Genomic DNA, 27,390 nt, shown 5'->3' with positions numbered 1-27,390 from the left:
TGTCTCTTTCGTCATAGCTCATCACATTTAATAGAGCGCATCTCTACTTATCCATATTCCATTTTCCTCAATTTTGTAATATTGTCTAGGTCAATCAATTATCTTTTACATGATTTACCATTTTTAAAATTGTGATGACGTCATCATGTTCAAAAGCGTCAATAACTTTGGTCACTTATTTTCACCTATTCTGAACTGTATGTAGTACGTATACAGTATATAGTGTATACCGTATATACTTTGACGTGAAGCAAAATAGAGGGCGCACTAACATTTTTTTCAATAGCATAATCGTTTTTCTACGCGCAATATTCTAACGTATGACGTGCGCGTGGCTTTTGCGCTGCGGATAACCTAACTCGTCCGTAGTGACGAGTTCAAATCTAGTTTTGGTTGATCTTCTTTTGGGCTAGGGACCTCTAACATGAAATTTGTTATCTCATATTTGATCTGGTCTGGTCCAGGGGCTACACAGTCATAAGACTTCAGCAAACATTCATTATATAAATAATCTACATTTTTTTGTGTAATTGCTCTCGTCGGACAGAAAACGAGGGTAGAAAAATTGTATTAGGCCTAATGGTTTGTTTGTTTTGCTTATTGAGTTCCTGTTAGACAATTTGTTATCAGATAATCTTAAACCATAGATTTAATATTAACATTGTATTCTAATGTTAAACAAAAGATGATAAATAGAACATACAGTTTATAATTTTGGTTATACTTACGTACAGTGATAATAAACTGTGTCAATACTGAATTAATCAATATTGTACATACAAAGGTGATAATGAATAGGATGAACTTATACATTGAATATCTATATGTACTATACCATTTTATTTAAAACAATTATCCTTATAACAAAGATAGAACAAACACAATCATTCCAATCATTGCCTTTTTCTGTTAGTTGGCATTGACTCATGATTAAGTATTAGTTGCCACTGCATGCCAATAATGATTTTTATTATGTCCTATTCATTTTATCCTTGGGTCTATTGTCGAATACAATGTATTGTTTTACTATAAATTAATTATTACTGAATTTAAAACATTTAGGTGTTTACGTTCGTTAGATAGACGCATAAAGTAATAGTTTATAAGCCAAACTATGTAAATGGCAGCCATCTTGGATTTCATCATGGCGGCTGAAGTAGAATATTTAAAACTTTAAGTACAATATATTTGGAATCTACAGTATTACAAACATAGGTATAGACACCATTTTTAACCTGCTATGTACTTAAAAGTCAAGTTATAAGTTAGTTAGTTAGTTAAATGGCGGCCATCTTGGCTGAAATAGAATATTTACAACTTTAATAACAATTTAATTGAAATCCTCAGTACCACAAACATACGTATAGAAACCATTTTTAACCCGCTTGCTATGTCACTTAAAAGTCAAGTTATGAGCCAAAATAAGTCTGAAATGGCGGCCATTTTATTTTTCACATTTTTAGGGTAAAGATCTAAAAATTGAGCCGGGTAAACAACAGATTTGAATTCAGCACCCCACAATTACCCTAACACAGGTTTATTCGATTTTAACACAAAATGCTTACAGAATCTTATTAGAGGAGAAATATGACTATCTGGACTATACTACGGCTACGTCGAGAAACATCCTAATGACTTTCTTCATTGTAAGAACAAAACCTATTTTTCAATAAGAAATAGAAAAATATGAAGCAAGGGAATTAAAAGAGGATAAATTATTAATCATTTTGATGTAGATAACATACTCAATGTTTGACAATTTTATAGGTAAACCAATTTTTCAGTCAGAGATTTTTTTTCCTGGAACAAGGAATCAAGTACATGCACATCTTTTAAATTTCTGTTTACACTGTGTTTACATTACTTGGTGACAATTACTAGCGTGTAAAAGCATAGTAACTCTATTATCCTATGAGATATCCATGTAATAATTTGTGTTGTATGTGTGAATCAGGTATTAGTAACAGTTCTACAGTATATTTCCAACTGTCAAATATGCTGCAGCAATATGGTTATAGTCCGAGAGTTTACAACTCCCTGGTTATAGTCAACATATTATGGTCACTCTGCTGTAAGAGATAGGGTGTTAAGCTCGGTCTACACTATCAAAACTGGACAAAAAGAGTATGATGTTTCCAAATATGGTAGTGATATTGTATTGTATATGGCAGAAAAATAAATAAATCTAACCATATACGGACACATTAAGTTTGATAGTGTAGACAGAGCTTTAGACTACTGAACGGTTAGCCAACAAATGGTCTACACTATCAAGACTAGTTTGGCAAAAAAAAAGTGTGATGTGCCCAAATATGGTAGTAATAAGATGTCATCTAACCATATACGGGCACATTAAGTTTGACACTGCCTAGAAATAGGATGTTTAATAATAAAAATTCAGGCTTATATAGCATGTTATGCAAAGCCTTAGTGTGTGCTCTTTTTAGATTATGCTATCTATCTACAATATACTCAGGGTATTTTGTAAATACTACAGTACATGATTTACATTGATCTGAATGCACATACCCAATGATCAGTCTGTTTTAGAATTCCATAAAGCTGATTCCTTGGTTTTTTCTATTTATTCAATTTAATTCTTTTATAATATCTGTAAATATATTTCTGTAAATGATGTTGTTCTTTTTCATATAATTTAAATGTAATTAAATATTTCCGTTTTGTAACTGTATTCCACTTGTAATTTGTACAAGGAGTAAATAACTTTTCATAACTGTTCTTGTAACCTATCTTGTGGAATTAATAAAGTAACTGTATACAAACCTAAACCGTGTCCTTTTTAAATATGTATATGCTATAGCCTGACAATTTAAATAAACTACCGCAATAGGGCACTTACCATTATTAACAGTCTTGGGCATGGTGTGCCCTTAATGTGAATTATTCATATGTTGTCTATTGGCTACCATATTATATATTTTATTCTTCATATCAACCAGTAAACAACATGGCAGACTAAGTTGCCAATAAGGGGCACTGCTCTACAACCAGCAAAGCTACTCCTTCCAACCACCAGGGAAGAGTGAAATTTCACTCTTCCACGATTTTTACTTTACTTTTTACAAATTAATATTAAACTGATGATAACAAGTTTGATAGGATTTGTTTGCCTGTATTTAGAGGCAACAGGCAAACACACAACAGTCATTAATAATAATCAGACCTCTAGTTCTTCTCAATGTAAGCTTGTTGACAATCTCATAACATTTTTGTCAAGTACAAAAACAATCCTGGCTAAAAAGATTCTGAGATAAAACAATTTCTGATCAACTCCTAATGAACAATTCCTTTCTTTCATAAGAAAAAATTCTGACAAAAAATTTTGGGCTCTTATAGTGGTCACTATATTAGTCAAAATTGGTTTTATTTGAAATTTTATTTTTGGTTGATCTTCTTTTGGGCTAGGGACCTCTAACATGAAATCTCATATTTGATCTGGTCAGGTCCAGGGGCTACACAGTCATAAGACTTCAGCAAACATTCATTATATAAATAATCTACATTTTTTTGTGTAATTGCTCTCGTCGTAGGGTAGAAAAATTGTATTAGGCCTAATGGTTTGTTTTGCTTATTGAGTTCCTGTTAGACAATTTGTTATCAGATAATCTCAAACCATAGATTTAATATTAACATTGTATTCTAATGTTAAACAAAGATGATAAATAGAACACACAGTTTATAATTTTGGTTATACTTACGTACAGTGATAATAAACTGTGTCAATACTGAATTAATCAATATTATACATACAAAGGTGATAATGAATAGAATGAACGTATACATTTAATATCATTATGTACTATACCATTTTATTTAAAACAATTATCCATATAACAAACGGCATGATTTTTTGTTTGGTGTGTTGGTATATATGTTGGTTAATAAATATTTATTTTCCTTATTACATTTTCTTTACATAGTACTGTTGCTTCAGCAACCATATACTAATATATTATTTGTCCATTATGAATACATTAGACAAACATTTTGAAACTGGTGAATAAGTAAAACAGCAATAGTATACAATGGGGAAAATGTGATTCCTCTTTCAAAAAAAGGAAAAGACATATCATTTACAGTGAACACAATCATTCCAATCATTGCCTTTTTCTGTTAGTTGGCATTGACTCATGATTAAGTATTAGTTGCCACTGCATGCCAATAATGATTTTTATTATGTCCTATTCATTTTATCCTTGGGTCTATTGTCGAATACAATGTATTGTTTTACTATAAATTAATTATTACTGAATTTAAAACATTTAGGTGTTTACGTTCGTTAGATAGACGCATAAAGTAATAGTTTATAAGCCAAACTATGTAAATGGCAGCCATCTTGGATTTCATCATGGCGGCTGAAGTAGAATATTTAAAACTTTAAGTACAATATATTTGGAATCTACAGTATTACAAACATAGGTATAGACACCATTTTTAACCTGCTATGTACTTAAAAGTCAAGTTATAAGTTAGTTAGTTAGTTAAATGGCGGCCATCTTGGCTGAAATAGAATATTTACAACTTTAATAACAATATATTTGAAATCCTCAGTACCACAAACATACGTATAGAAACCATTTTTAACCCGCTTGCTATGTCACTTAAAAGTCAAGTTATAAGCCAAAATAAGTCTGAAATGGCGGCCATTTTATTTTTCACATTTTTAGGGTAAAGATCTAAAAATTGAGCCGGGTAAACAACAGATTTGAATTCAGCACCCCACCATTTTTAGTCGCGTGGACGCGACTCTATAGTTCACTATAATAATAATAATAATAATACATGAAAATTTATATAGCGCCGGTATCCTCCACCCATGTGGCGCTCATGGCGCTTTGTGCATTAACAACGTGCGAGAACATCAGCGAATAGCGACGTCTTTAGGTTGGTCTTGAAACTGTTTAGACTAGTCGAGCATTTAACTGTTGCTGGTAAGCTGTTCCATACACGTTGGTTGGTCTGTCTGTCTGTCTGTCTGTCGGTCTGTCTGTCTGTCTGTCTGTCGGTTCGGTATCACTATGCATTGTAGCACGCGACTTAATGGCTGTTGGCCTTGTTCAATAAGAAATAGAAAAATATGAAGCAAGAGAATTAAAAGAGGATAAATTATGTGTTTAATCATTTTGATGTAGATAACATATTCAATGTTTGACAATTTTATAGGTAAACCAATTTTTCAGTCAGAGATTTTTTTTTATGAAAGAAAGTAATTGCTTATTAGGAGTTGATCAGAAATTGTGTTTCATCTCATCTTATTAGCCAGGATTGTTTCTGTACTTGAGAAAAATGTTATCAGATTGTCAAAAAGCTTACATTGAGAAGAACTAGTCTGATTATTATTAATGACTGTTGTGTGTGTTTGCCTGTTGCCCCTAAATACAGGCAAACAAATCCTATCAAACTCGTTATCATCAGTTTAATATTAACTTTGTATTTAAACAAAAAAGATAAAGTAAAAATAGTGTCCAGTATTGCGACGCAAAAAGGATGTATCGTACGTACTCAAGAAATAAACAAATAGTTACCTGAATTTTCACGAGGTGCGTATTGTTTATAAATCCACTTTATATTCAACTATTAATTTGATTTAAGTGCTGGAATACAGTAGGTAAAAACATAACAGACCTCCAAAACAAACAAACCTCCAAAAAAATATAGCAAACCCCAGCGAACCAACATAATAAAAGTGATTGAATCATGTAGTGTACGACCCACTGGGTATATCCATGTAAAAAAAAAAAAATTAAATTTCTACTTTTAACTACTTATTTTTTGGGGTAAAACATCATTTTTTGGTAAAAAATGATTTCTAATTTTTAACCAAAAAATGATGTTTTATCCCCAAAATAAGTAGTTAACAGTAGAAATTTAATATTTTATATACCCAGTTGGTCGTACACTTCATGATTCAATCACTTTTATGTTGGTTCGCTTGGGTTTGCTATGTTTTTTTGGAGGTTTGCGGGGGTTTGCAGGGTTTAGCAATACCCTATTTTTCCCGCCAAATTGGACGGCATATTGGATTCTGGCATGATGATGTCATCGTATCGACTTGATTTATCAACTACTATGATAAGTAGTTATTAAAGTAAGCCTCAGCTAATTTTAATTTAACACAACTCCAAGTTAAAAAAACCGTGAATTGGTTTTCCCTGTCCCCTATATATAGGTATTTGTGTGTGTTAATAGGAATTTGTGTGTGTTATATAGGCCAAAATTTAAAAGTGCCGTAAAAAATTTTCCCCAAGACCCTGGGATGGGGATTTTTTTTCTGACATTCTATATGGTATACTCTATCAGAAAGCGTAACTAAGATCCAGCCCCCCTTAGGGTTACAGTGCATTTCGGCCGCCAATCATTTCGGAACGACGAAATTCATGAAACTCCAAAAAGGACAAAATATGACATGATCATTTCGGCCGCCAGGTATGGCTCGCCAAATAGCCTGAAAAACTGCAATCGCGCAATGGGTTAAATACATGTTTTTTTGCCGTTTGTATAGATTTAAAGTTATATTATTTTACCATCTGATATTTTGGTCAAAATGAATATTTTATTTTTTATTTACAGGTCCCAAGATGCATGTGCTTTGTAAAAAGTGTGTGTTGCTTTATGAATATAATAAATGTAAACCATACAAATAAAAGTGTTTTTGGCTGGCATCCATATAAAAAAAAATGTCAGCATCACCCCTTATTTAAAAAGGGATTTCATTTATAATTTCCAACCAAAATTCCCCAGGATGAGTTTTAAGGTTAAGGCTCATCAAACATTAGATTGCTTTGGGAATACCTTATTACACGCAAATGATCTTTGAAAGCATCGGTAACGATAACCTTTCTTTTTTCTTTCTTGTCATTTTTGGGCGCATTTCGTCATAAAATATTTGTTTTAAAAAAAAGTTGCCAAAGCCACAGAAGCCAAAGGCCCCTGGACTCCCACCACCGGGGGCCCTTGGCGGCCTCACTGGCCCCCAGCCTACAGTTGCTCGCTGCGCTCGCAAAATAATTGGTGTCAAGAAAATCCCCCTCTGATGCATTCTGGCTACGGGCCTGGTAAGCATGCGTAGTGTAGGCCTATGTATCTCATAAATTGAGAACAAAAATGTATTTGGTTTAATAAACATTCTTACATATAAATGGAGAGTAGAAAGTTTATAATATATTTGTAAAATTTTAACATTTTAACACACATGGCGTGTCATACATATTCTACATTATTTAGAATTCTGGCGGCCGAAATGAACAGTACATATTTTCATTAATTTGGCCGTTCCATAACCGGCGGTCGAAATGACTGGCGGCTAAAATGATCAGACACCAGCCCAGGACCTACCTACTAGTAGTAGGGTCTAGTAGTAGAGGTTTTTAAAAAAAAATCCTAGGTTGGATGGTCATCAAATTAGTTGCCATTTTAAATAATAATATTGATGAAGGTAATTGATTGGCTGTAGCATATCATGTGGTGACGCTTACAGTATTTGTACACTGAAATTCAGTTGCATTTCTGTTTGTTTATTATATAATATTATTCTTGACTTTTGAACCCGGAATACATGTTAGCAGCATTTTTAATTATATATTATACATAGGCCTAGGGATGGGTCATATTATTATCTATACTGTACATTGACAATTTTTATCACAGACTTTGGTCCATCATTGTTTTGTTATCTTTATGGTTTATTTGAACTATTGTTTTTACCAGTTTCCATGGTTACTAATTCTTCCTAATAAAATATTAAAAATTTGGATTGCCCATTTGGACTTGCCTTGCATTGAATTGATTCTGGCCCACTGTGCGCCGTCGTTGCCCCTCCTCCTTATACCGGTGTTGACCAATCAAAAATCTTTAATCATACTTTACATGTGTTTTTTCTGAGTAACAATAATTGTTGTACTCTTTCAACGTGTGGATGGGCGCGGCGGTGGTAGGATCGGATAAGTTTGCATTCTAGACTTATACAAGCGAGGGATCGATCCCAAGTGAGTACTGTAAAATATTTGCCAATTAATTAAACATTGGTTGAGAGGTAACCTAGGCCTAGCCTAACTAACTTTTAAGAGGCGGCAGTAGCCCCTAACTAGGCGGAATACTAGGCCTAGCTAGCTTAGAACTACTAGCGTAACGAAGATCCAGTCCAGGGACCTACCTACTAGTAGGGCCTAGTAGTAGAGGGTTCTTTTTTTAAATCAAAGGTCGGATGGTGGTCAAATTATTCGCCATTTCAAACAAAGCCCCCCCACCCCCGCCTTCTTAAACAACAAGACAAAGCTTTTTTAATAAAGTGGACCAACAGTAAAGAAAGGGTCTTTCAGTTTAAGTTCAAGAAGAAGAGGGTTAGCCAGCCTCTTACGCCACTTCATTAAATTGAGGTGGTGCTACGGTGAGTTCAAACCTGTTCCTGCATGGGTCCAATCCGGCGCCAGCAAATCAAATTCAAAACACTGTCTAATGGATCCATCTTGAATAATTCCCGCACAAAATAATACGAGGATGCTTCGCATTTTCCTATCTCCTCCTATTGTTTTTAATAGCTGAAAACCGGTTGAACAGCTCGAGTACAGCATCATAATGTTGAAGACAGGCTGATTTTCTTTTAAAATACTATTTTGATAGATTTAATATACGTTTATACAAATGTATTGATTTGCGATGAATGGAACAAATTATTACACAAGTGAGTAAATTTATGGGTCCTTGGAGAATAAACATAAATAGTATTGCAATGCTATAAAATACTGTAAATAGGTATTAACCACTTTTGAATTGCAAATTTCTTATTGTGAGTGTTGGTACTGTTAGATATAATATTATACAGATATTGACTGCTTAGAGGTTAAATATAAGATTTGACATCCCCGGGGGAATGATATTGTGTTCGAGGGAATATATATTCCCCGAGAACATAATATCATTCCCTAGGATTTCGATTCACTGGATGTTCGCCGCGCCGCACGCGTACCGAGTTATAACTGTGAGTATTAACCAATCACGAAAGGTCTTTCATCACATCTAGGGAGGACTAATAACAAATGAGGGCGCTATGTATGCATAGTTTAAATAGTTTTGTTGATTAATTTCTTAAGTTTCGTGGCGCAGCGGATGAAGCGTTGTCTTGTGATGGAGTGAAAATTTGTCACGAGTTCAAGCCTCAGTAGATGACTTTTGTTTATTTACTGCCAAACGCGAGTGTTGCCACACGAAAATTACACAGTCAATATCATCGTACTCGAGAATTTGCTGGATTTTATATGTTTAATAATAGGAACATGATAATTACGCGAAAATTACTCAGTCAATATCATCGTAATCGAGGATATATACGATTTACGATCCTCGCAGCGGTAGTCATGTGATGCAGTTTCAACCAATCACGTTCACGTATTTACATAGGCTATGTACAGTAATATAAACAAATATTTGAAATATACAAATAAACTTTATTACTGTGAGTGTGGGTAGCCCCAGCTGTTAGATTATAAACACATAATATACAAATAAACTTTATTACTGACAGTTGCTTCTCAACGTTTGTATTAATTAATAATTACAAAATATATAAACGTCGTAGTGGTGTATCGTTACATGTACATTACTATTTCAATCGACTATGACAGTGACAGTTTTAACAAAGTATTAAATCGCAAATGTTTTACTGTATATAGTGGTATATTATTTATAGGCCTATAAAACATGAAAACAATATTTCGTTACTGAGTGGATAGAATAAATTAAAAAATTGTACCTATCCTCTTCCCCATATGGAACAAATTAACTGCCAGTCAGTCATCAGCTGTACTTTGTAAAAATGATCCAGAAGTAACATTGTTTTTGTTAAAGGACCGATCAAAAGCTTATTTATTTTCAAATAAATAAAGTGTGTTTGTTTAACTTTGTATGTGCTTTTCTTGACTTGAAACTTAAAATCTGTTGTACCTTTACAGTGCATACTGTACTTCTTTACACTCATGATTGTTCTGAATTAGCCTATAGCAAAATGCATAATATTTTGTTTTTTCTACTCTCACTTTTAAAATCAATTTAATGCAATTATCAATCATTCAATGAATAAACATAATAATGTGATTAATGCGTTTATTTCTGTTACTGTACATTCAATTCATGCATGGTTACTGTATCGACATATATTTTTTAAATGCATGTAAAAATTTGTAATGTAAACTTATACTGTGTGAGTAATACTACACCAAAATACTGTACTAGACTCAGAAATAAGCTAATCTGATAAGAAACGACATTTCCAAATAGTGCTAACCAAAATTGTTATTTGTTATAGTTTTTCAGAAGTAAAGTAAAGACAATAGAAACTAAGTATTGTTTGACAAGATGGCTACATCAGGTACAGTAGATCCTTATTAGAAGTTCTAGTTTATTTTTAACAAATCATAAATTTCAAATGTTATAATATATAAAACAGACAATTTCTATATAATGTACAGGTACTGTATATACATTATCAGCATTAATTTACTATGAAGTTGATTAATGAGTAATGGATAAAGATAGCAAATATGCAGTTCTAGAAAATTGTGGACAGGAGATTGGGACATGGACATTCTAAAAGTAGACGGGGCTTAGTGTGAATTGCTGTGATCCATTGCTTCTCGTCCTGATGTGTAAAGTCCCTAATATTATTATGAGGTCAACCACTGCCCTTTGAGATTTAATTGGTTATAAAATTTAAAAGTTTGTAACATCTCTGTTTATATAACAGTTTTCATGCATTTTTTTGTCAATGACAGTATTTTATTACCATGACCACGATCGCAGCAGGTACAAAACAAGTGAAGGTTTGGATGTGTCCACTCCATCAGACAAGATGGCTACATCAGGTACAGTAGATCCTTATTAGAAGTTCTAGTTTATTTTTAACAAATCATAAATTTCAAATGTTATAATATATAAAACAGACAATTTCTATATAATGTACAGGTACTGTATATACATTATCAGCATTAATTTACTATGAAGTTGATTAATGAGTAATGGATAAAGATAGCAAATATGCAGTTCTAGAAAATTGTGGACAGGAGATTGGGACATGGACATTCTAAAAGTAGATGGGGCTTAGTGTGAATTGCTGTGATCCATTGCTTCTCGTCCTGATGTGTAAAGTCCCTAATATTATTATGAGGTCAACCGCTGCCCTTTGAGATTTAATTGGTTATAAAATTTAAAAGTTTGTAAACGTCTCTGTTTATATAACAGTTTTCATGCATTTTTTTTGTCAATGACAGTATTTTATCACCATGACCACCAACGCAGCAGGTACAAAACAAGTAAAAGTTCGGATGTGTCCACTCCATCAGAAATACTTTCACGAGGAACAGAAGCATTAAAAGCATTTAATGAAGCTCTAAAGGAAGGGGAAACTGAAGTTAAACAAGGCAGAACTATTTTTGTAGGCCTTGAAAGAGTTGGAAAAACTTCTACTATCAATTCTCTGTTACGGAAAAAGTAAGCATCTATATATAAATTATGGTTAATTCTGACATAGGCGAGCACAATGGAAAAACTTCACCTTGGATACCTACCTTATCTATCTCAGATGCAAAATGTAGATTTCATAACATTAGTTTCCACTATTACGATATTGTTCCATATTTCTATCTTAGGAAGATATTATAAACAAAATTTCTGATTTCATCGGTAGATTTTCAACTGTTACCGCTAAGTAATTTCAAGGTTCACGTTGAGTCCACGGGTTCACCTTGCAACTTCCTGGTTTCAACTAAGTTGACCATTGGTGGTGATAGCCATTTTAGTTTTTTATTATTTATTTATTATTGTATTTTATTTTCGGACCGTCGGTGTGAAAGTGCAGTACCAAAATAAAAACTAGATTTAATTCGTCACTATGACGAATTATAGGTTATATGCATTGATTAAAATAAAGATAATTGATTTGTAAAAGATATATTGATTGATTGATTTTCTCAGAATCTTTAATTATTTATAATATATGCTAGGATCTTACTAACGCAAATACAATAGCCGGTATCGCAATCCGATCAAAGATCCCTCTGCGTATAATGTCATAAACCACATTTGTTACATAATAATAAAGACATAAGTTTTTTAATCTGTTATAATACTGCACGTTTTAAATTGTTTGCAATATTGTTGTTTTAATCTACCAAGCAAAGTGAATTTCCATTTTTATGGACAAATAAAATTTCTTGAATCTTGAATCTTGACATAAGTTTCTTTTTATCTAGATTTCATTATAAATCATGTGTATAATCTATACACTAAGAAATAAAATTGAACAAACAATACGAATAATAAAAAAAAATCTTATTTCGTTTCGTTACCCAAAGTGAGGCTCGATCTCGGTACCTTGAATGCTATAGACACGAGCACAGACCACCGAGCCATACGCAACTTACTAAAACATGTAGAATGATTCCTCCGTGTATTTACTATTCAGTAGCCACTTTGGTGCAGATAGATTATTACATACCGCAATGAATTATAATTTATTACTATGATGACATCTTTAAAAATTTAAAAAAATGATGCACTGTCAAACTATATACTTTTAACTTTAATATATGAAATTCTTAAGAAAGAAAGTTAATGTTAAGTTTGTTATTTCGGCCTAAGAAAATGTCAAAATTTGTTTGATTGTCGAAATTAATTTTTTTAAATTCAATATGCAATTAATGATGACTTAATCAACTTTTGTTCTCTTAATTTGATAATAAATCATACATATGATACATACACTTCAAGAAAATGAAATAAAAAATAGGTGTTCCCCAGCATTCTGACGATATATATTAATTTTAAAATTTAGCATATTTTCACTATTTTGTTAACTTATACGTGCGTAGCCTGTCACTTTTGACGTGCTTGTATAACGCAATTTCGAGTTGAAAAGTGAATCAAATATGATGATATTATTAAAGAAAGATTGTAAAACAGAAATCGGGCAAAAAGAGTGCGCATTAACGTTTAACGTGCAGTGCGCGTGCAAAATTCTGCGCACTCGTGGCAATTTTTTAAACGCTTAAAATTGCCTGAAACGTACTCTAATTTCATCGAAAATAAATTTTGACAATTTTAAAACTTTTAAGCGCGCGTACGCATGCGTTATATGCGCTACGCACGTAATTATATTGCCATATGATGAAATATGACCTGAAATTTATGAGTACCAAATTTTGTTTAAAAGTGATTCATGCTTGTGAAGATATGATTACAAACGTGATTTCATTAAATCGCGCGTAGACCGCGTAATTTATGATTGCGCACCGTGAAAACATGACCACATCGATTCCTGGCCATAAGGAATATACTCTGAAAAATTGACTTAGCTAGATGAAACTGATGCCAAGATAATTCACGGACAAAATAGTGCTAAGGAAAGAATAAATAAATAAATAAATAAAGATCCTGACAGAATCAAGAGGTTATATGCATATCATGCATATAACCTAATTACTGCAAGTTAATAAAGATTAAATTAAATATACGCCATAAAGCAAATTGTGAGGAATAGTATTTAAAATTACATAGGGAGAACTGATGATAAGACCTTTTGTTTTAAATCGAGTGAAACCCGATAGCCAAGTTATTGAGCAAGCTGGCAGGAATAATTTGTTTTTGCATTTCCTAAGTATACTAAAACATGAATTAATTTTACTTGGATTAACAATCACGTTATGATCCTTTAAATGCTGTCCTATTAAACATCTGCTATGTTCAACAATGCGTTGGTAGAGGTGTTGGCTATTATACAAGCTTTTCATTTGACAGGATGTTAGACAATAGGTCTTTTGTTATTTAAACTTTGACCCTTGGCTTGTGTTATTTAATTAGTTTTTTAAAAATTGGATAATGACCCCATGATGGAGTCGAAACGTCGTTCTTTTTTAAGCGTTATTTTTCTATTAAATACAATAACTATAATTATAATACTTTTATGTAAACAATTTTGTTTTGGATAGTTTTGATCCTAAGCAAGAAATAACTGATGCCATAGCAACAACAAAGCTTGTGTGCACTACAGATGCTGCTGATGAAACAATGTTGGAGGAAAAATCACAAGATACTTGTAAGTGTGCTTGTTGTTCTTCCTATCTAATCATTGCAATTAGGTACTCTCATAAGTGGATATTTTTGTGTGCGCAATTAAATTTTGATATTGGTATAACTTACTTCCTGTAAAGCTTGATTCTCACTTGGGCGCAACACAGTTAACAAAGCTAGCGAGAGCTTGGATTAGTCACAAACTTGCATTGTGTCCTAGTAGGAACCAAGCTTAACTTTTGACAATGTAAAATTGCTTTAAAATTCTCTAACAAATATTACTGAACCAACATATTATATAATGAAATATGAATGCATGGAAAGGTTACTTACTTTCAAGATCTGATGATGTTCAACTGTACTGCATTATAATGATATACTCTAGGTCAGTCTTTCCTATTCCTAGGTTATGGAAACATTTTGGCTATATAACCGATATTGCCTTTTTTAACAGTTAGATTATAAAATTTGAGATCCTCATTGAGAATTATGTTATAATACTGTACATCTAATCAATCAATTTCTGTATAATATCATTGCATTGTTCTGTATGTAACAAAACATACTTCTGTATGGAACAACATTAAAACACTATTTTTTCTTTAATAATTGAAGCTTATGACCTTTATGAGAATGCTGTCACAGACGAAATAATGAAAGTTTTAGAGAGTAAGAGACTGAGAGAAGCATCAACAGCAGCAGCTTCTAATTCTGACATAGGAGAAACATCTATAAAACCACTGTTGGAGAGTAAACCCCAAAGAAAATATAAAGTAGAAGTAGCAACATCAACATCAACATCAACAGCAGCAGCTTCAAATTCTGACATAGAACCAGTGTTACTGTTGGAGAGTGAACCCCAGAGGGAATATAAAGTAGAAGTAGCAAAAAAGTCAAATCAGGGATCCAAGCAGGAAGAAAAGAGGAAACATAAAGATACGTCAAAACGTACAAAACAAGGTAAACATTTAGCATCCTACAATTCATGTAGACTATAAAGTTAATGGTACAGTCATTATGAACACAGAAAAATAGAGTAACTATAACATTTTCAGAAATAATTCTGGAATAAAATAGATTTAATTTGCCCTTAGTATTAATTATAGGTTATATCATGGATTAAATAACACAAGAATACGTATCGACGGTGAAGAGATTTTCCAATGTGCTAGCCTATGCTAAATGGCACTGCTACATATCCTTTTGCTATTTTATCCATGGTTATATGCATTAATTTTGTCAGAATAATATATTAATTGATCATTTGATTTCATAATAGCAATATTCCATATCCAAAAAATAACAATGCAAAGAAAAACGAAAATCACACTAAAATAGGATTTTCTTCCATTTAGTAACAATTATATTTTCCCCTTGATTGAATTCAATCTTGGTACCACAAATACTATAACCAGTATCACTTCACATCGAGCCACCTACACTTCAATAAAACCTGAAGAAAGATCCTCCGTGCATTTGCTATGTGCAGATATTAGATTATTACATACCGCAATCATTTTTACTAGATGCATACATTATGGCCTACATTACTGAATGGGTAAAATCAATTATTATTTCTGTTGGGTACGCTTCACTGCACAGCATTTTTTGTCATCGATCGAACATGTCTTATTTTACAATTAAGCATATTTCTTAACATTCTGTTTGCCTTACATGTGCATAGCCTGTCACTTTTAACATGCTCGTATAACGCTATTTCAAGTTGAAAAGTTAATAAAACAGGATAAAATTGTTAACGAAAAGGTTGTAAAACAGTAACCGTGTAAAAATACTTGCACTCGTAGCAATATTTGAAATGTTTAAAATTGCCTAAAACATACTCTAATTTTTGTTGAAAATGAATTTTGACAATTGTAAAAATTGTTAACATGTTTACATGCGTTATATGTGCTATGCACATGCAGTAATTTATCTGGGCAATAGAGAGATCTATTAAATCCGATATTTATTATACTTTATAAATTCTAATATATTAGTTCACACACAATAATTAAGCAGGTTGCTTTGAAGAATAAAAAATAGGTTTTAAAAATGAATAGAAGAAAAACAAATGCAAACTATCTGTATTTCCTGGTGAACAACTCAAAATTGTATAACATCCGTACATTATGAACACAGATTTAATTAATTTAATTTAAGTGGGTGGGGGGGGGGGGGGGGGGGTGGAAACAATATTGTTAGAAGGGAATTTCTTGTTTTGTTGGTTACTTTGCATTGCATCAGATTTCTTTCCGAGTGAAGCCACTTACACTATATGAGTTGCTTTCGGCTGCAGACGGGATCTTGGAGAGGAGATGCAGGCACAAACAAGTACATTTTCAAGCACTGATTGATATTAGAAGTGACCATGACCTTTTTCGGGCAACCTTCAATCTCAAAATTAAATGCATTTTAGAATTAGAATTAACAATCAACATTTTTGTATTAATTTCATCAGAGAAAAAGACAGAAATGCCTAAAAACATCCAAAAAACTTTGGAGGAAAAACTTAAAAAAAGAGAAGAGATAATGTTTCAAAAGGAAGGTGACTCAAAGGTGACAAGCAAAGAATTTGTTATGAACATCTGGGACTTTGGCGGCCAGCCAATCTATCATGTGATGCAGCGGGTAAATTAATCAAGTTTGCTTAAATAAATTTTACTTTGTTTTTGTGAGGTAGAGGTTTCCAGTACAATATATAGATATAAAGATATACAAAGGCCTAAAATAGTATAAGAACAAAAAAGTAAATATATGAAAAACACAACTTGGATTAGTGGACTCAAAATGAAAAAGTCAGCTGATGGGCAACAAATTGTACTTGTTTTGTTTTACCAACTGATGACATCTAAACAAGTCACACAATTTATCAACAATTTAAACACCTTTTGTTATTGAATATTGTTGGAAAATTTGAAAATAAAAATCTATACACTTTATTAGTATACCATAAAAAAAACAAATCAACGAGATATGAACATTTTGATTTTTAATTGAATTTTGAAATTATCTAAACAATACAAATTTTAAATTATCTAAACAATACAAATTTTAAACAACAACAAATAGCTTGATTGTGCCAAAAAATTGTGGGAAAGTGTAAAAATTCATTGGTGTTTGATGAGAATAAAATTAGTAGTTGAATAAATATAAAAATCACTAATTTGTTGAAAAATAAATATGGTAGACTCAAGGCCCATTTGCACTAGGATGATAATGATTGACGATAAAAAAAGTAATGCATTTTCCTACATAAAACAAAAGAAATCTAAAAAGTTTTCATCCTAGATGTAAAAAAAAAAAAAATCCTTGATGAAAATAACATTTTCACTAGTCCAATCAAATGACATGATCAATAAGAGCATAGTTATGACTATGATAAGAGCAATATTACTGTGATGATTATCAATTTTATTGTTCTTATTGATTGGATTTTTTATTGGATTTAAAAAAATACTATCCTATAGTTTTAGAACGAAACATTGTTTAATTTCCTTTGGTTTTAAATAACAAAAAAATTTAAAAAAACAAAAATTTATCAGCCTTAAAACAACATCATATTCACACCATGTGCCATGAAAATGTGCTAAAAGAATTTTGAAAATAATAGGTTTTTAATAAGAATCACAGGCATTTGATTTGAACATAACTTACTCTATTTGTACTAGTAAATCATGAGTACAACAGAAGGCTCAAGCCAAGTTAATTTTGATATCCCAAAAAATAGAAATAAAATAAACATAGAACAACTTATTTTGATTTAACCATTGAGAGCACAAGATATTCAATGGGCAGAACTCATATACATGTGTGTTATTTATTATTCAGCTATTAATTTCATTATTTTAATTGTCAATGTATCTCAGATCTTCATGGTATCTTTTGCTGTTGTCTGTGTAGTATTCAACCTGTGTGATGATCTTGATGCCCCAGCAAAGGTTTTGAATCCAACAACTGTAAGAATTTCAATGTATATTTTTATCTCACAGTTAAGTTTCTTTATAAACTAGTTTATTGTATATTACATATTTAGAAAACCAAAGCAGAAGGTAATTTGTCAATTCTCTTAATAAAAGAATTGAAAGATAAAAATATTTTAAAAAAGGTTTCTATGAAATGTTGCATTTAGGGTGAGGTGTATGATCATCGAATGACAAATCTTGAGTTCATTCTTCATTGGATTCAGTCTGCATACACAAACAGTAGACCTGACGCAAAGACAAATGATGGTCAGCCTTCTCCTCCTATATTTCTGATTGGTACACATTTTAATAGCCTTAAAGGAACCGAAGAAGAAAAGAAACAAAGGGTATAGTATAGTATATAAACAATTTAAAAATGCACTGTGATATAAATAATTAACCTTTGTGCTCCACTTCCATTATATTATTTTGATGTAATGTCTTGTTATTATTTGTTTATACTGGCCACCCTCTTCAGTCAAAGACTGGTCTCCCAGGGGGCCGAGTTATGATCAGTGGCTGTGATGTACTAGTAGACCTGAGTAACCCACTACTCGTCTCAAAAGATGTACTACAGTAGGTCCTTTAAAGTGCACATGCGCTAGATGTGTACACTGGATCTATGGTTTATAGTCCTTATCCAAGAAGACTTGTTCTACCACCAGAACTATGGAGCAAGTGAGCCTCAAACCCTTGCTGATGTTATGGCTACGTAATTAGGATTCCACTGTCTTAACTGCTCGGCCACTCACTAACATTTTACAAGTTATTGTCAGTGCATATTTTATGTGTACAGTAGTGTACAGATACAGATGTACAGCAGATGAATCTTTATTTCAGGTTGCACAAATAAAGGATCAAATCTGGCAGGCCCTGGCAGGCAAACCATTTGCTGCTCTTGTGCGCTCAACTATCTTTACCATTGAAAACAGTTTACCATTTTCAAGGAGCAATGCTTGTGACATCATAGAAGAAATACTTGATTTATCAAGGAAAATGATTCATATTTTACCAATAAAATGGCTGCAAGTCCAGCAGGAAATTCAAGAATTAAAGAAGAAACACATCTATCTACCAACTAAGCAGGTATATACATGTTTAAAAACTAATTTAAATCAAAATATGTAAATAATATGAAACCTGCTTTCTTAAAATTTTAGAATATGACCTCAATTGCATACTTAATTATATTCTCAGTAAGCAGTACTGTCATTCAGTATATTGCAAATTTAAGCACGACGAGAACTACTAATTATTCAATAGATAAACATTAAATATACAGATGGAAGAAAAATTAAGTGAAAAATGAGTAAAAAACTCATTTTCAGATTTATTTTTTTTAAATAAATGTTGTAATAAAACTTTTTTGTCCATCAGATATTTGATTTAGTTGTCAGCTTAGAAGTAATACATGACCAAGGTGTTCTGCTTCAGTATTTACATGACATTGGTGAGATTCTCTATTATCCAGATGACAAGGCCCTAAAGGATATAGTAGTCTTAAATTTGATGCTTTTAGTTGACATGTTTAAAACAGTCATCACTGTTGAAGATCCAAAGCTTCAGGTTAGCAAATATATGTTGTAAAACATTTGCATATTTGTGCGATTTGAAAGTAGTATTAGCTTTTGCATTTTTAGCCCAGAAAATCTTTGTTTTACTACCTCTGTATTATATGTACCAAGTATCTTCATTAAAATGAGTGACACAGTAAATCAAATTAGTATACTGTAATTAACAATTCCCATTAATGTCTATGACAAATTAAAAGTCAACTGATGAAAAATTGAATGAAAATTTAAAATTTATTTGCATAGAATTAGTGTTGTATTTTGTTGAAAAACCTTTTGCAATTTTTATTAAGAACTGAATTTCATATTAATAAAATTGATATTTAAATGGGATTCTTTTATAAGAATTTGCTTCTTGAATTTTCACGTTTTTCTTTGTTTAAATCAGTAAATTTAATTTTAAATTGTTATTGTTCAAAGAAAGTAAAAGACGTTGTCATTGTCAAACTCAATTTGTTATAAATTTTAAATATAGACAGCAGCTTTGAGAGATGCTTGGATAAAGCTGAACACTGGTATTTTAGAGGAACATCTGTTGAGGCATCTATGGGAGAAGGAGGAGTTCTGTAATTCATCAGATGATAAAACATTTAACTTCTTTGTGTCCCTCATGGAAAAGTTTGGTTTACTGTGTGAAAAAAAGCATACAAAGGTATGAAGACAAGAAAATCATAAAAAGTTTAAAATTGTTTTTTTTTTAAATAGTTTTAAATAAGGTTACAGACACATTTCAAAAATCTCTTTTGTAGTTTTCTTTATCCCTTTACTTGGTAAAAAAAGTTTTATGATTGGAAAGTTCAGATTTCCTATAAACATCTATGTGACAATCACTTCTTTTTGACAAACCATCTAAATTTTTATTTTATATAAAAAATTGACAAAATTCCCTTTTTTCACTTGTTTTTTTTTAATAGAACAAGGGAAGAATTTTCTATGTTCTTTCACGCTTGAAACCTGAAGCCTCAGCACCACCTAAATATGACAGAGAGCGTGCCGTTTCTCTTTTTCATGATTTCGGTAGCTACCTTCCAGATAATCTGTTTCAACGTGCTGCAACTAAATTTGTTGAGAAATTCCAAATGGATAATTATGAACCTCAACTATCTTTTGAGCATGTACAGTTGAATATTGATGGACATCATCAAGTCATTCTGTATGTGGCTACCATTAGACAGCGCCGTATGTTACAGGTACATTTTTTTTCATTTAATAGGTAGCAGCAAAAGCCTAGAACATAAATTAATTGGTATTAGTAAAAAATAGAAACAAAAGGATTCAGTACTTATGTCATTATGTTTCTAACTATAAATATACATTCAATTTGATTTTTCTGTACATTACAATGTACATTTATGTACCTGCAAATAATAATTAATACAAATAATTTATTATGTATGTTGCAATGTATTTGTTTACATCGATCCATTGATATTTCTGCCTCCATTCTGGTTCGGACACGAAGTATTTTGCCACAGCCACCACCTCCCCCTCGTGGGGCTTTTGACGAAGCAAATTTATTTCACTGGCACTCCTAGATGGCCGGAAATATTACTCTCGCATGTAAAATTCATGATAAATGGTACCTCTAGTTGGCCGGAAATGACACTCCCATAGCGTGCTAGGAATCGGCAAAACAATTGTATTTTGCGTTTAATGCAAACGTCAAGGGGAAGTCCCCGAAAATAATGTACTTCTGGTATGGTAAATGATGTAAATATTATTAGATTGTATGTTACCCTTTTGTTTGTTAATCTGGAATTCAACGTTGTTTTCATAATTCTTGAATTTATTTAATTTAAAAATGTCTTTTTTTGGAGGGTAAAATTGAACTGATCCACCAACCAATGGCAAGAAAATTCAGCGCAGCTCGGCCTTTCCCCTTTTATAAATGCTCACAACATCATTTAATTGTAATTTTTTTTGTTTCTTATTGCAGACAACAATAGTCCGAACAAAAATCCTTAATGTGAAGTCTGCAGAAGATAAGCCAGAACCTTCTGTCTGTAAGAAAGTAGGTTTCTTTCTCAAAAATATTTATATTTAAAAATCACCAACACAGCTTTAGGATACCTATATTTTTAATAATATTGATATAATCTTTTTTGTAATGCCTTAATTGTATTTATATTGATGGTCATATGTTTTTTTAAATAACTTAATTATTTTACAATGTATTGATTAGATGCCTATTTTGCGTCTATTAATTCTATAATGTTTTCTAGGTGCTAAGCTTCCTTCAAACTGAATTAGAGGTGTTCAGTCAGAGTAACGCACGAGGTCTTAAAGCTAAGATGTACATCCCTTGTGTATGTCGTCCAAACATTGAAAATGCTCATCTGCATATTATTAGCAAGTTTGACCAAGCTGTATTGCCTTGTGAAGGCAATGCAATGGATGTGACTAATTACTGTAGATTTTTTGCTGATAGTGTAGTACCGCAAGGTAAATGCATTGCTTGTCTTTACCCTTGATTGGGGACATCACAGAAACTGACAATATAAGTTTCACAATGCATGATAATACTGTAGTTTAAAATTCACATAATAGATTGAAGTTGACAACAAAATAATGTATCTGTTTTGGATAAAAGGGTTTACATGAAATCTAGATAAGAGAATGAAAGCATTACATGGGGTGTGCATGTGTGTGTTTATGGTATATCAAAAGTAGATTTTACTTCAAATATAAGACCATTCAAGCAAGCAATTTTGTTTAGGAAGTTGGGGAAAAATACAAATACATAAAATATAAAACAAACAAAAAAAGTGAGGCAAGCCATCATGATTCTCTTTCTTCATAATAAAGCATCATTCAAGTTTTGTTCAAAACTTTAAACCGATTTGTTATAGTCACCATGGTACAACATGGTCTCTTATTTACTATTCATAGGGTTTGTAGATGACTTCACAATTCAAAGAGTATGTGATGAAATGGACGACAACTGGAAACAATTTGGTGTTTGTTTAGGAATCAGTTATACAGTGACAAAAGAGTTTGGTAATGAAAAGTTTGAAGCTACTGAGAAAATGATGCATCATTGGAAGAAAGAAACTACAAGTAGTAATCAACTTGCAGTATTGCACAGGGCTCTAACAGAACATGGCCTAACAAACCTTGCTGATTGGCTATTTGGTGAAACAAAAGCAGGTATGTATTATGGTTATAAAATGTTATGATTCCAGGCATCCATATAATATTTCAACTTACATAAGGTTATGGTTTGTAAATATCATTCAAAATTATAAACATGCTTCCCAGGATTATAAGTTCACTAAAAACCTTTATCCTGCTGATGTTTTAATCAAATTTTTCATAACTGGCACTTTTTATTGAAAAAAATCCAATCACTTACATTATTTATTTCATTTTTCTTTTCTTCTGACTTTGGCAGACGGCTTTAAAGACCAAGACCTCTTATTCATCTGCAAGCATTTAGGCTCGGAATGGAGAAGACTAGCAGTGCGACTTGGCATTAAATGGATAGATATCGATAAAATCACAGACACAAACATCAAAGTCAGCATGATGGATGCCCTGATGGATGCCCTGGTTTCTTGGAGAGATGGATGTGCAAACCAAATTCCTACAATGATCAAGGCTTTAAGACAACAAGAACTCAATCCTTTAGCTTGCGACCTGCGCAGAAGACATGCCTACAAAGAGGATACAAGTTTTGAAGAAGTCACAGTATTTCAAGACCAATCAAAAAATGGTTAGATAATACTGGGTACTTGTTATAGTATCTATACATTTTGAATTATGACACCTTGTATTCTTGCAATTTGATTGGTTAAGTACACATCACATGTCATTTGGAATTAGCCCTACCTAACAGAAAAGTAATATCTAATGGTGATAATTAACCCGCTCTAATGCACGTTCAGCTTTTTGTAAACATTTTAAGAATTTTCTCATAAACATTCATTATTTGTATAATAATACAATTTTACTGTGTTAACTTTCTTGTACTATAGTATCACAAGTATTTAGAGAGTGAACATAAATTTCAATTTGTAACATTTATTTTAACCATAAATAAAAATGAATATAGATTACACTATTAATGTTGGTAAATAATTTAAGGTACGATCGCAAACCAATCATAATTTTAAAATTAAAAAAAAACAAATTCCAATCAAATGCCATTTGAAGTAGGCATATAGAGAAAACATCTAGTCCACTTTTAAATTGTTAGAGTAAACTTTATTTATTTCACAGGATGCTTAACAGACTTACATCTTTTAACAATTTCTGGGATGATGGATGAGAATTGGATGGAATTTTGCAGCAGACTTGCCATTCCTAGACACATATTGGTACAGAATGAAGGAAAATATCCAAAGGCAATTGTAGACGCAACTATGCATTCTCTGGTTCAATGGAGAGACAAGCAGAATGACGATGTGAACCAGTGGCAAACAGTAAAAGAAGTCTTGAAGAAAGTTGGAAGAACAGATATTGTAGACAGTCTAGAAGCTAGGAAAGACATGTGTTGAACAATAATGGTAAAGTATCAAGTTCATAGAGATGGTATTGAAAGTTATTTGATTGTACAATTTGGAAACATTCCTTTCAAATTTCGTTAAAAATGTATTTTAACCTCAAAACATGAAAAATAAAGATGAATCAAATTAAAATTTGAATAGGCTATTTTGTAGTTTTAATAAATTTAAAAATATTGACTGGTTTTTATAGAACAAGTTTGCTAAATTCTTTATTATTTGACCTTCATTTTAAGAGAAATTATGTTTTTTTCTATCATAATTTCTGTTATTTAATGTATGTACATTTTACCAAATATTATATCTGCAATTCATGCCTGTACCTGAGCTTTAAAATGGCCTATTTAACATTTTTAAATATTTTTTTCAGAGAGACAACATGTCAACATTTCAATTTGATTGAAACAGAAAAAAAGCTTCAGTTTGGGATTCCACGACTGAACCATTCAGAATAACTGAACATGTACACATGTACAGCTGGCATATTATACACTTTGAATGTCAACTAGGCAGTGGCATTGTGAACCCACTACACCACGTCTGTGGAGTACGACAACTGCATACACATCTTATAGCAAAAACACCACAGAACTGACTCCAGTGATGCTTTAATAATATTGACCTTATTTCAAGTGATTTATCAATTCATGTTTTTATAATGTATATACATTTGTAAATTTGATTGTGGACAAACTACTACAGTAGGTTGCTCTTTGATCTACGATCTGAAAGTGTGCCAATAGTTTATGGTGAAAAAATATAAATAGCTAAAAGCAGAAGGAATTTCTGAAAAGAATTAAAATCAAGCACAGGCAATATGATGCCGATATTTCAAGAAATGGCCACAGTAAAAAAGAGATGTCCATAATAATTAAATAGGGACTCCTAGCTGGTTTTAAAACTGTAAAAGATAAAATGAATAACCTGCATCTCTTTGTTTAACGGTAGTCAATAGTATAAAGAATGCTGTTCATGGGAACACAGTGGTATTTTAATCCGTGATTTTAAATTCGATCCCACTATGCTGTAGTAAGAATCAGAATATACATCTGTAATAATATTCAATCATGTACCAAGTATATATTAAACATGTTTATATAAATCTAGTGTTCCACAGTCTTAGGGCTCTCTTGTATTATATGTAAGCTTATATTTTTCCAAGCAGGTAAACATTCCTAATGATTTGTTGGCCAAATATTTTGATACATTCTGTAGTAATTAGAGGTTTGTGAATTTAGAAACTAATTGATAATAATAATTATATTTAGATTTGAACTCGTTACTAGATGAGTTAGGTCATTTGTACAAAATGATGTGCACTTTAACATTTGTGCACAGACCCTAATCCTGGCCACATGATGAAATCCAACATCTAATAGGCCAAATTTTAAATACATATCTCAACTCATTACCTTCCATGAAAAATACGATGATGAAAAAGTACACTGTGGAATAAATGTGTACATTTAAATCAACACAGACAATGATTTCCATACTTTTGTGTCTTTTTTTGGCATTAATCATTTTGTGTACAAAAAATGGAATATCAAATTTAATCAAATCATGAAAAGATGCAGAAAATGTGTTTTATTAAAATTTAAACTGAATTTTAAAAAAACAGCCGAGATTATAAAATGTACTATTATATTATATCAAATCACTGTTTATTTCGAAATTTGGAGGAAAAGAACAATTATTGTAAGTCAATGTGACATTAGATAGAAAAGCAGGTTATGTTTTGTCTGCATTATATCAAACTTTGTTTGACAAAAAAATGTGATGTGCCCATATATGGACATGATGATGTCATATTACTACCATATTTGGGCACATCACACTGTTTGATAGTGTAGACAGCTTTAGATAAAAAGTTCAAATTCTGCTCATATTAGTCATGTTTTAAATGATAATGCCTTATTTGTGCTCTGATGTAAGTTATCTTTATTTTGGGATCGAGGATAAAGCTTGGAATTTGATCAGGACAATATTTTGTAATTTTTGCAGTTTTTTAGGTCATATTTTTTGATATAAAAGTACTTTATTTATTTAGCAATTCAATTATCAATTTGTTAGCAATTCAATTATCAATTTGAATCAAATTGTTAATAGTTCTTTTTTTGCACCACAAATTAAGACACACTTACTTGCATATTTTAATGCTTAATCAGAATATATTATTATTAAAATTATTATATTATTATTTTTACACTCTTAAATAATATTAATTAAATTTATTTACTTCTTTAAATTTCATATTATATTAGACACTGTTTGTGTATTATTAAAAAAATATATAATAGATTAAATGCTACTGGCTAATAAGTATCAGTATTAGCAATAACTGCATTATGTAGGCCTATTTCTTTCCTGTATGGAAAAGTGTCAGGTAGGTGAGGCTGAGATTGGTCTTCCTTATCTACAATCAACTCTCCCAATACTGGACGCCCTTTGGGCTGGCCTAACATGTCTGATTTTTCAGAAATTATGGTATTCTGAATTTGGGGCTTTTTGGACCTCAACAAAAGTCTAAATTTGGGAGAGTTGATCGTATAACTTTAAAGAAGATTTCTTCGACAACGAAATTCATTAATATTTATTTTTTATAGATATTTCTACATAATTTGGCATGGGACAATTTTTATGGAAGAATAGGTAATAGGTGTTTAATTCCTGTTAAGAATTATCACCCTTAATATTGGCGGTTTATAATGCCTCAGCAATCAATTATGGGTACCTGATTATATCCAATTGTATTCATTTTAGAATACTAGGTATAATTGTACTGATAATAATGAACATTTAAATAGATATTATGATAAAATGAAACTGCTTCAGTAATGTTTAAATTTAATATTTGCCGACTGTATATAATGTATTTGTGCACTTGTGGATAAGATAATAAAATTACTCTCACGGTATTGTACTATATATATATATTCTGCTGTCTGCTTGTCGATAATGTACATGTGTGTTACACAAAATGAATCTGTTTGGTCATTGCAAGATAAGTATACTGTATTGATAATCATTTACCTTTGACCTTGACTATTAATTTCTGTACATATTTCTTTATCTACAGTCCAATAATATTTTATAATTATGATTACCAGTATTTTTTTCAAGAACAGGCTAAAAAAAAAATAGCAAGGCTAAATCCTACATTCTGTATGATGCTGCCTACCCTCAACTGGTCATATACAATGACCACCTTTTATTTCAAGACACCAGTATCTTTTTACTATTATTAAGAAGGTCAGAAATTTAATTAGAACAAAA

General features: G+C 31.6%; 2 protein-coding genes and 1 long non-coding RNA gene across 3 annotated transcripts; all 3 read left to right on the top strand.

Annotated features, from left to right (window-relative positions):
• The first annotated feature begins 8,660 nt into the window (after positions 1-8,660).
• On the top strand, positions 8,661-11,413 carry LOC144844647 (uncharacterized). Its single transcript, XR_013612450.1, has 4 exons — positions 8,661-8,701; positions 10,322-10,384; positions 10,788-10,877; positions 11,283-11,413. It is a non-coding gene; the product is annotated as an uncharacterized LOC144844647 (long non-coding RNA).
• Positions 11,414-14,076: 2,663 nt separating this feature from the next.
• Positions 14,077-22,083, top strand: LOC144845010 (uncharacterized). The gene is made up of 11 exons (XM_078702125.1): positions 14,077-14,104; positions 14,695-15,039; positions 16,538-16,707; positions 17,946-18,035; positions 18,209-18,388; positions 18,882-19,127; positions 19,419-19,607; positions 20,088-20,264; positions 20,527-20,802; positions 21,549-21,623; positions 21,835-22,083. Exons 1-11 carry the CDS (start codon positions 14,077-14,079, stop codon positions 22,081-22,083), a joined length of 2,025 nt encoding a protein of 674 aa, XP_078558251.1.
• Positions 22,084-22,633: 550 nt separating this feature from the next.
• LOC144844661 (uncharacterized) lies at positions 22,634-26,177 on the top strand. The gene is made up of 4 exons (XM_078701678.1): positions 22,634-22,759; positions 23,004-23,324; positions 23,831-24,117; positions 24,485-26,177. The coding sequence occupies exons 1-3, from the start codon at positions 22,639-22,641 to the stop codon at positions 24,106-24,108; spliced, it is 720 nt and encodes a 239-aa protein (XP_078557804.1). The 5' UTR covers positions 22,634-22,638; the 3' UTR covers positions 24,109-24,117; positions 24,485-26,177.
• The last annotated feature ends 1,213 nt before the right edge of the window (positions 26,178-27,390 follow it).

The sequence above is a fragment of the Antedon bifida genome, chromosome 6 (genome assembly GCF_963402885.1).
Source record: "Antedon bifida chromosome 6, ecAntBifi1.1, whole genome shotgun sequence".
Taxonomy (NCBI): Eukaryota; Metazoa; Echinodermata; class Crinoidea; order Comatulida; family Antedonidae; genus Antedon; species Antedon bifida.
This window is presented reverse-complemented; position numbering and strand designations above follow the sequence as displayed.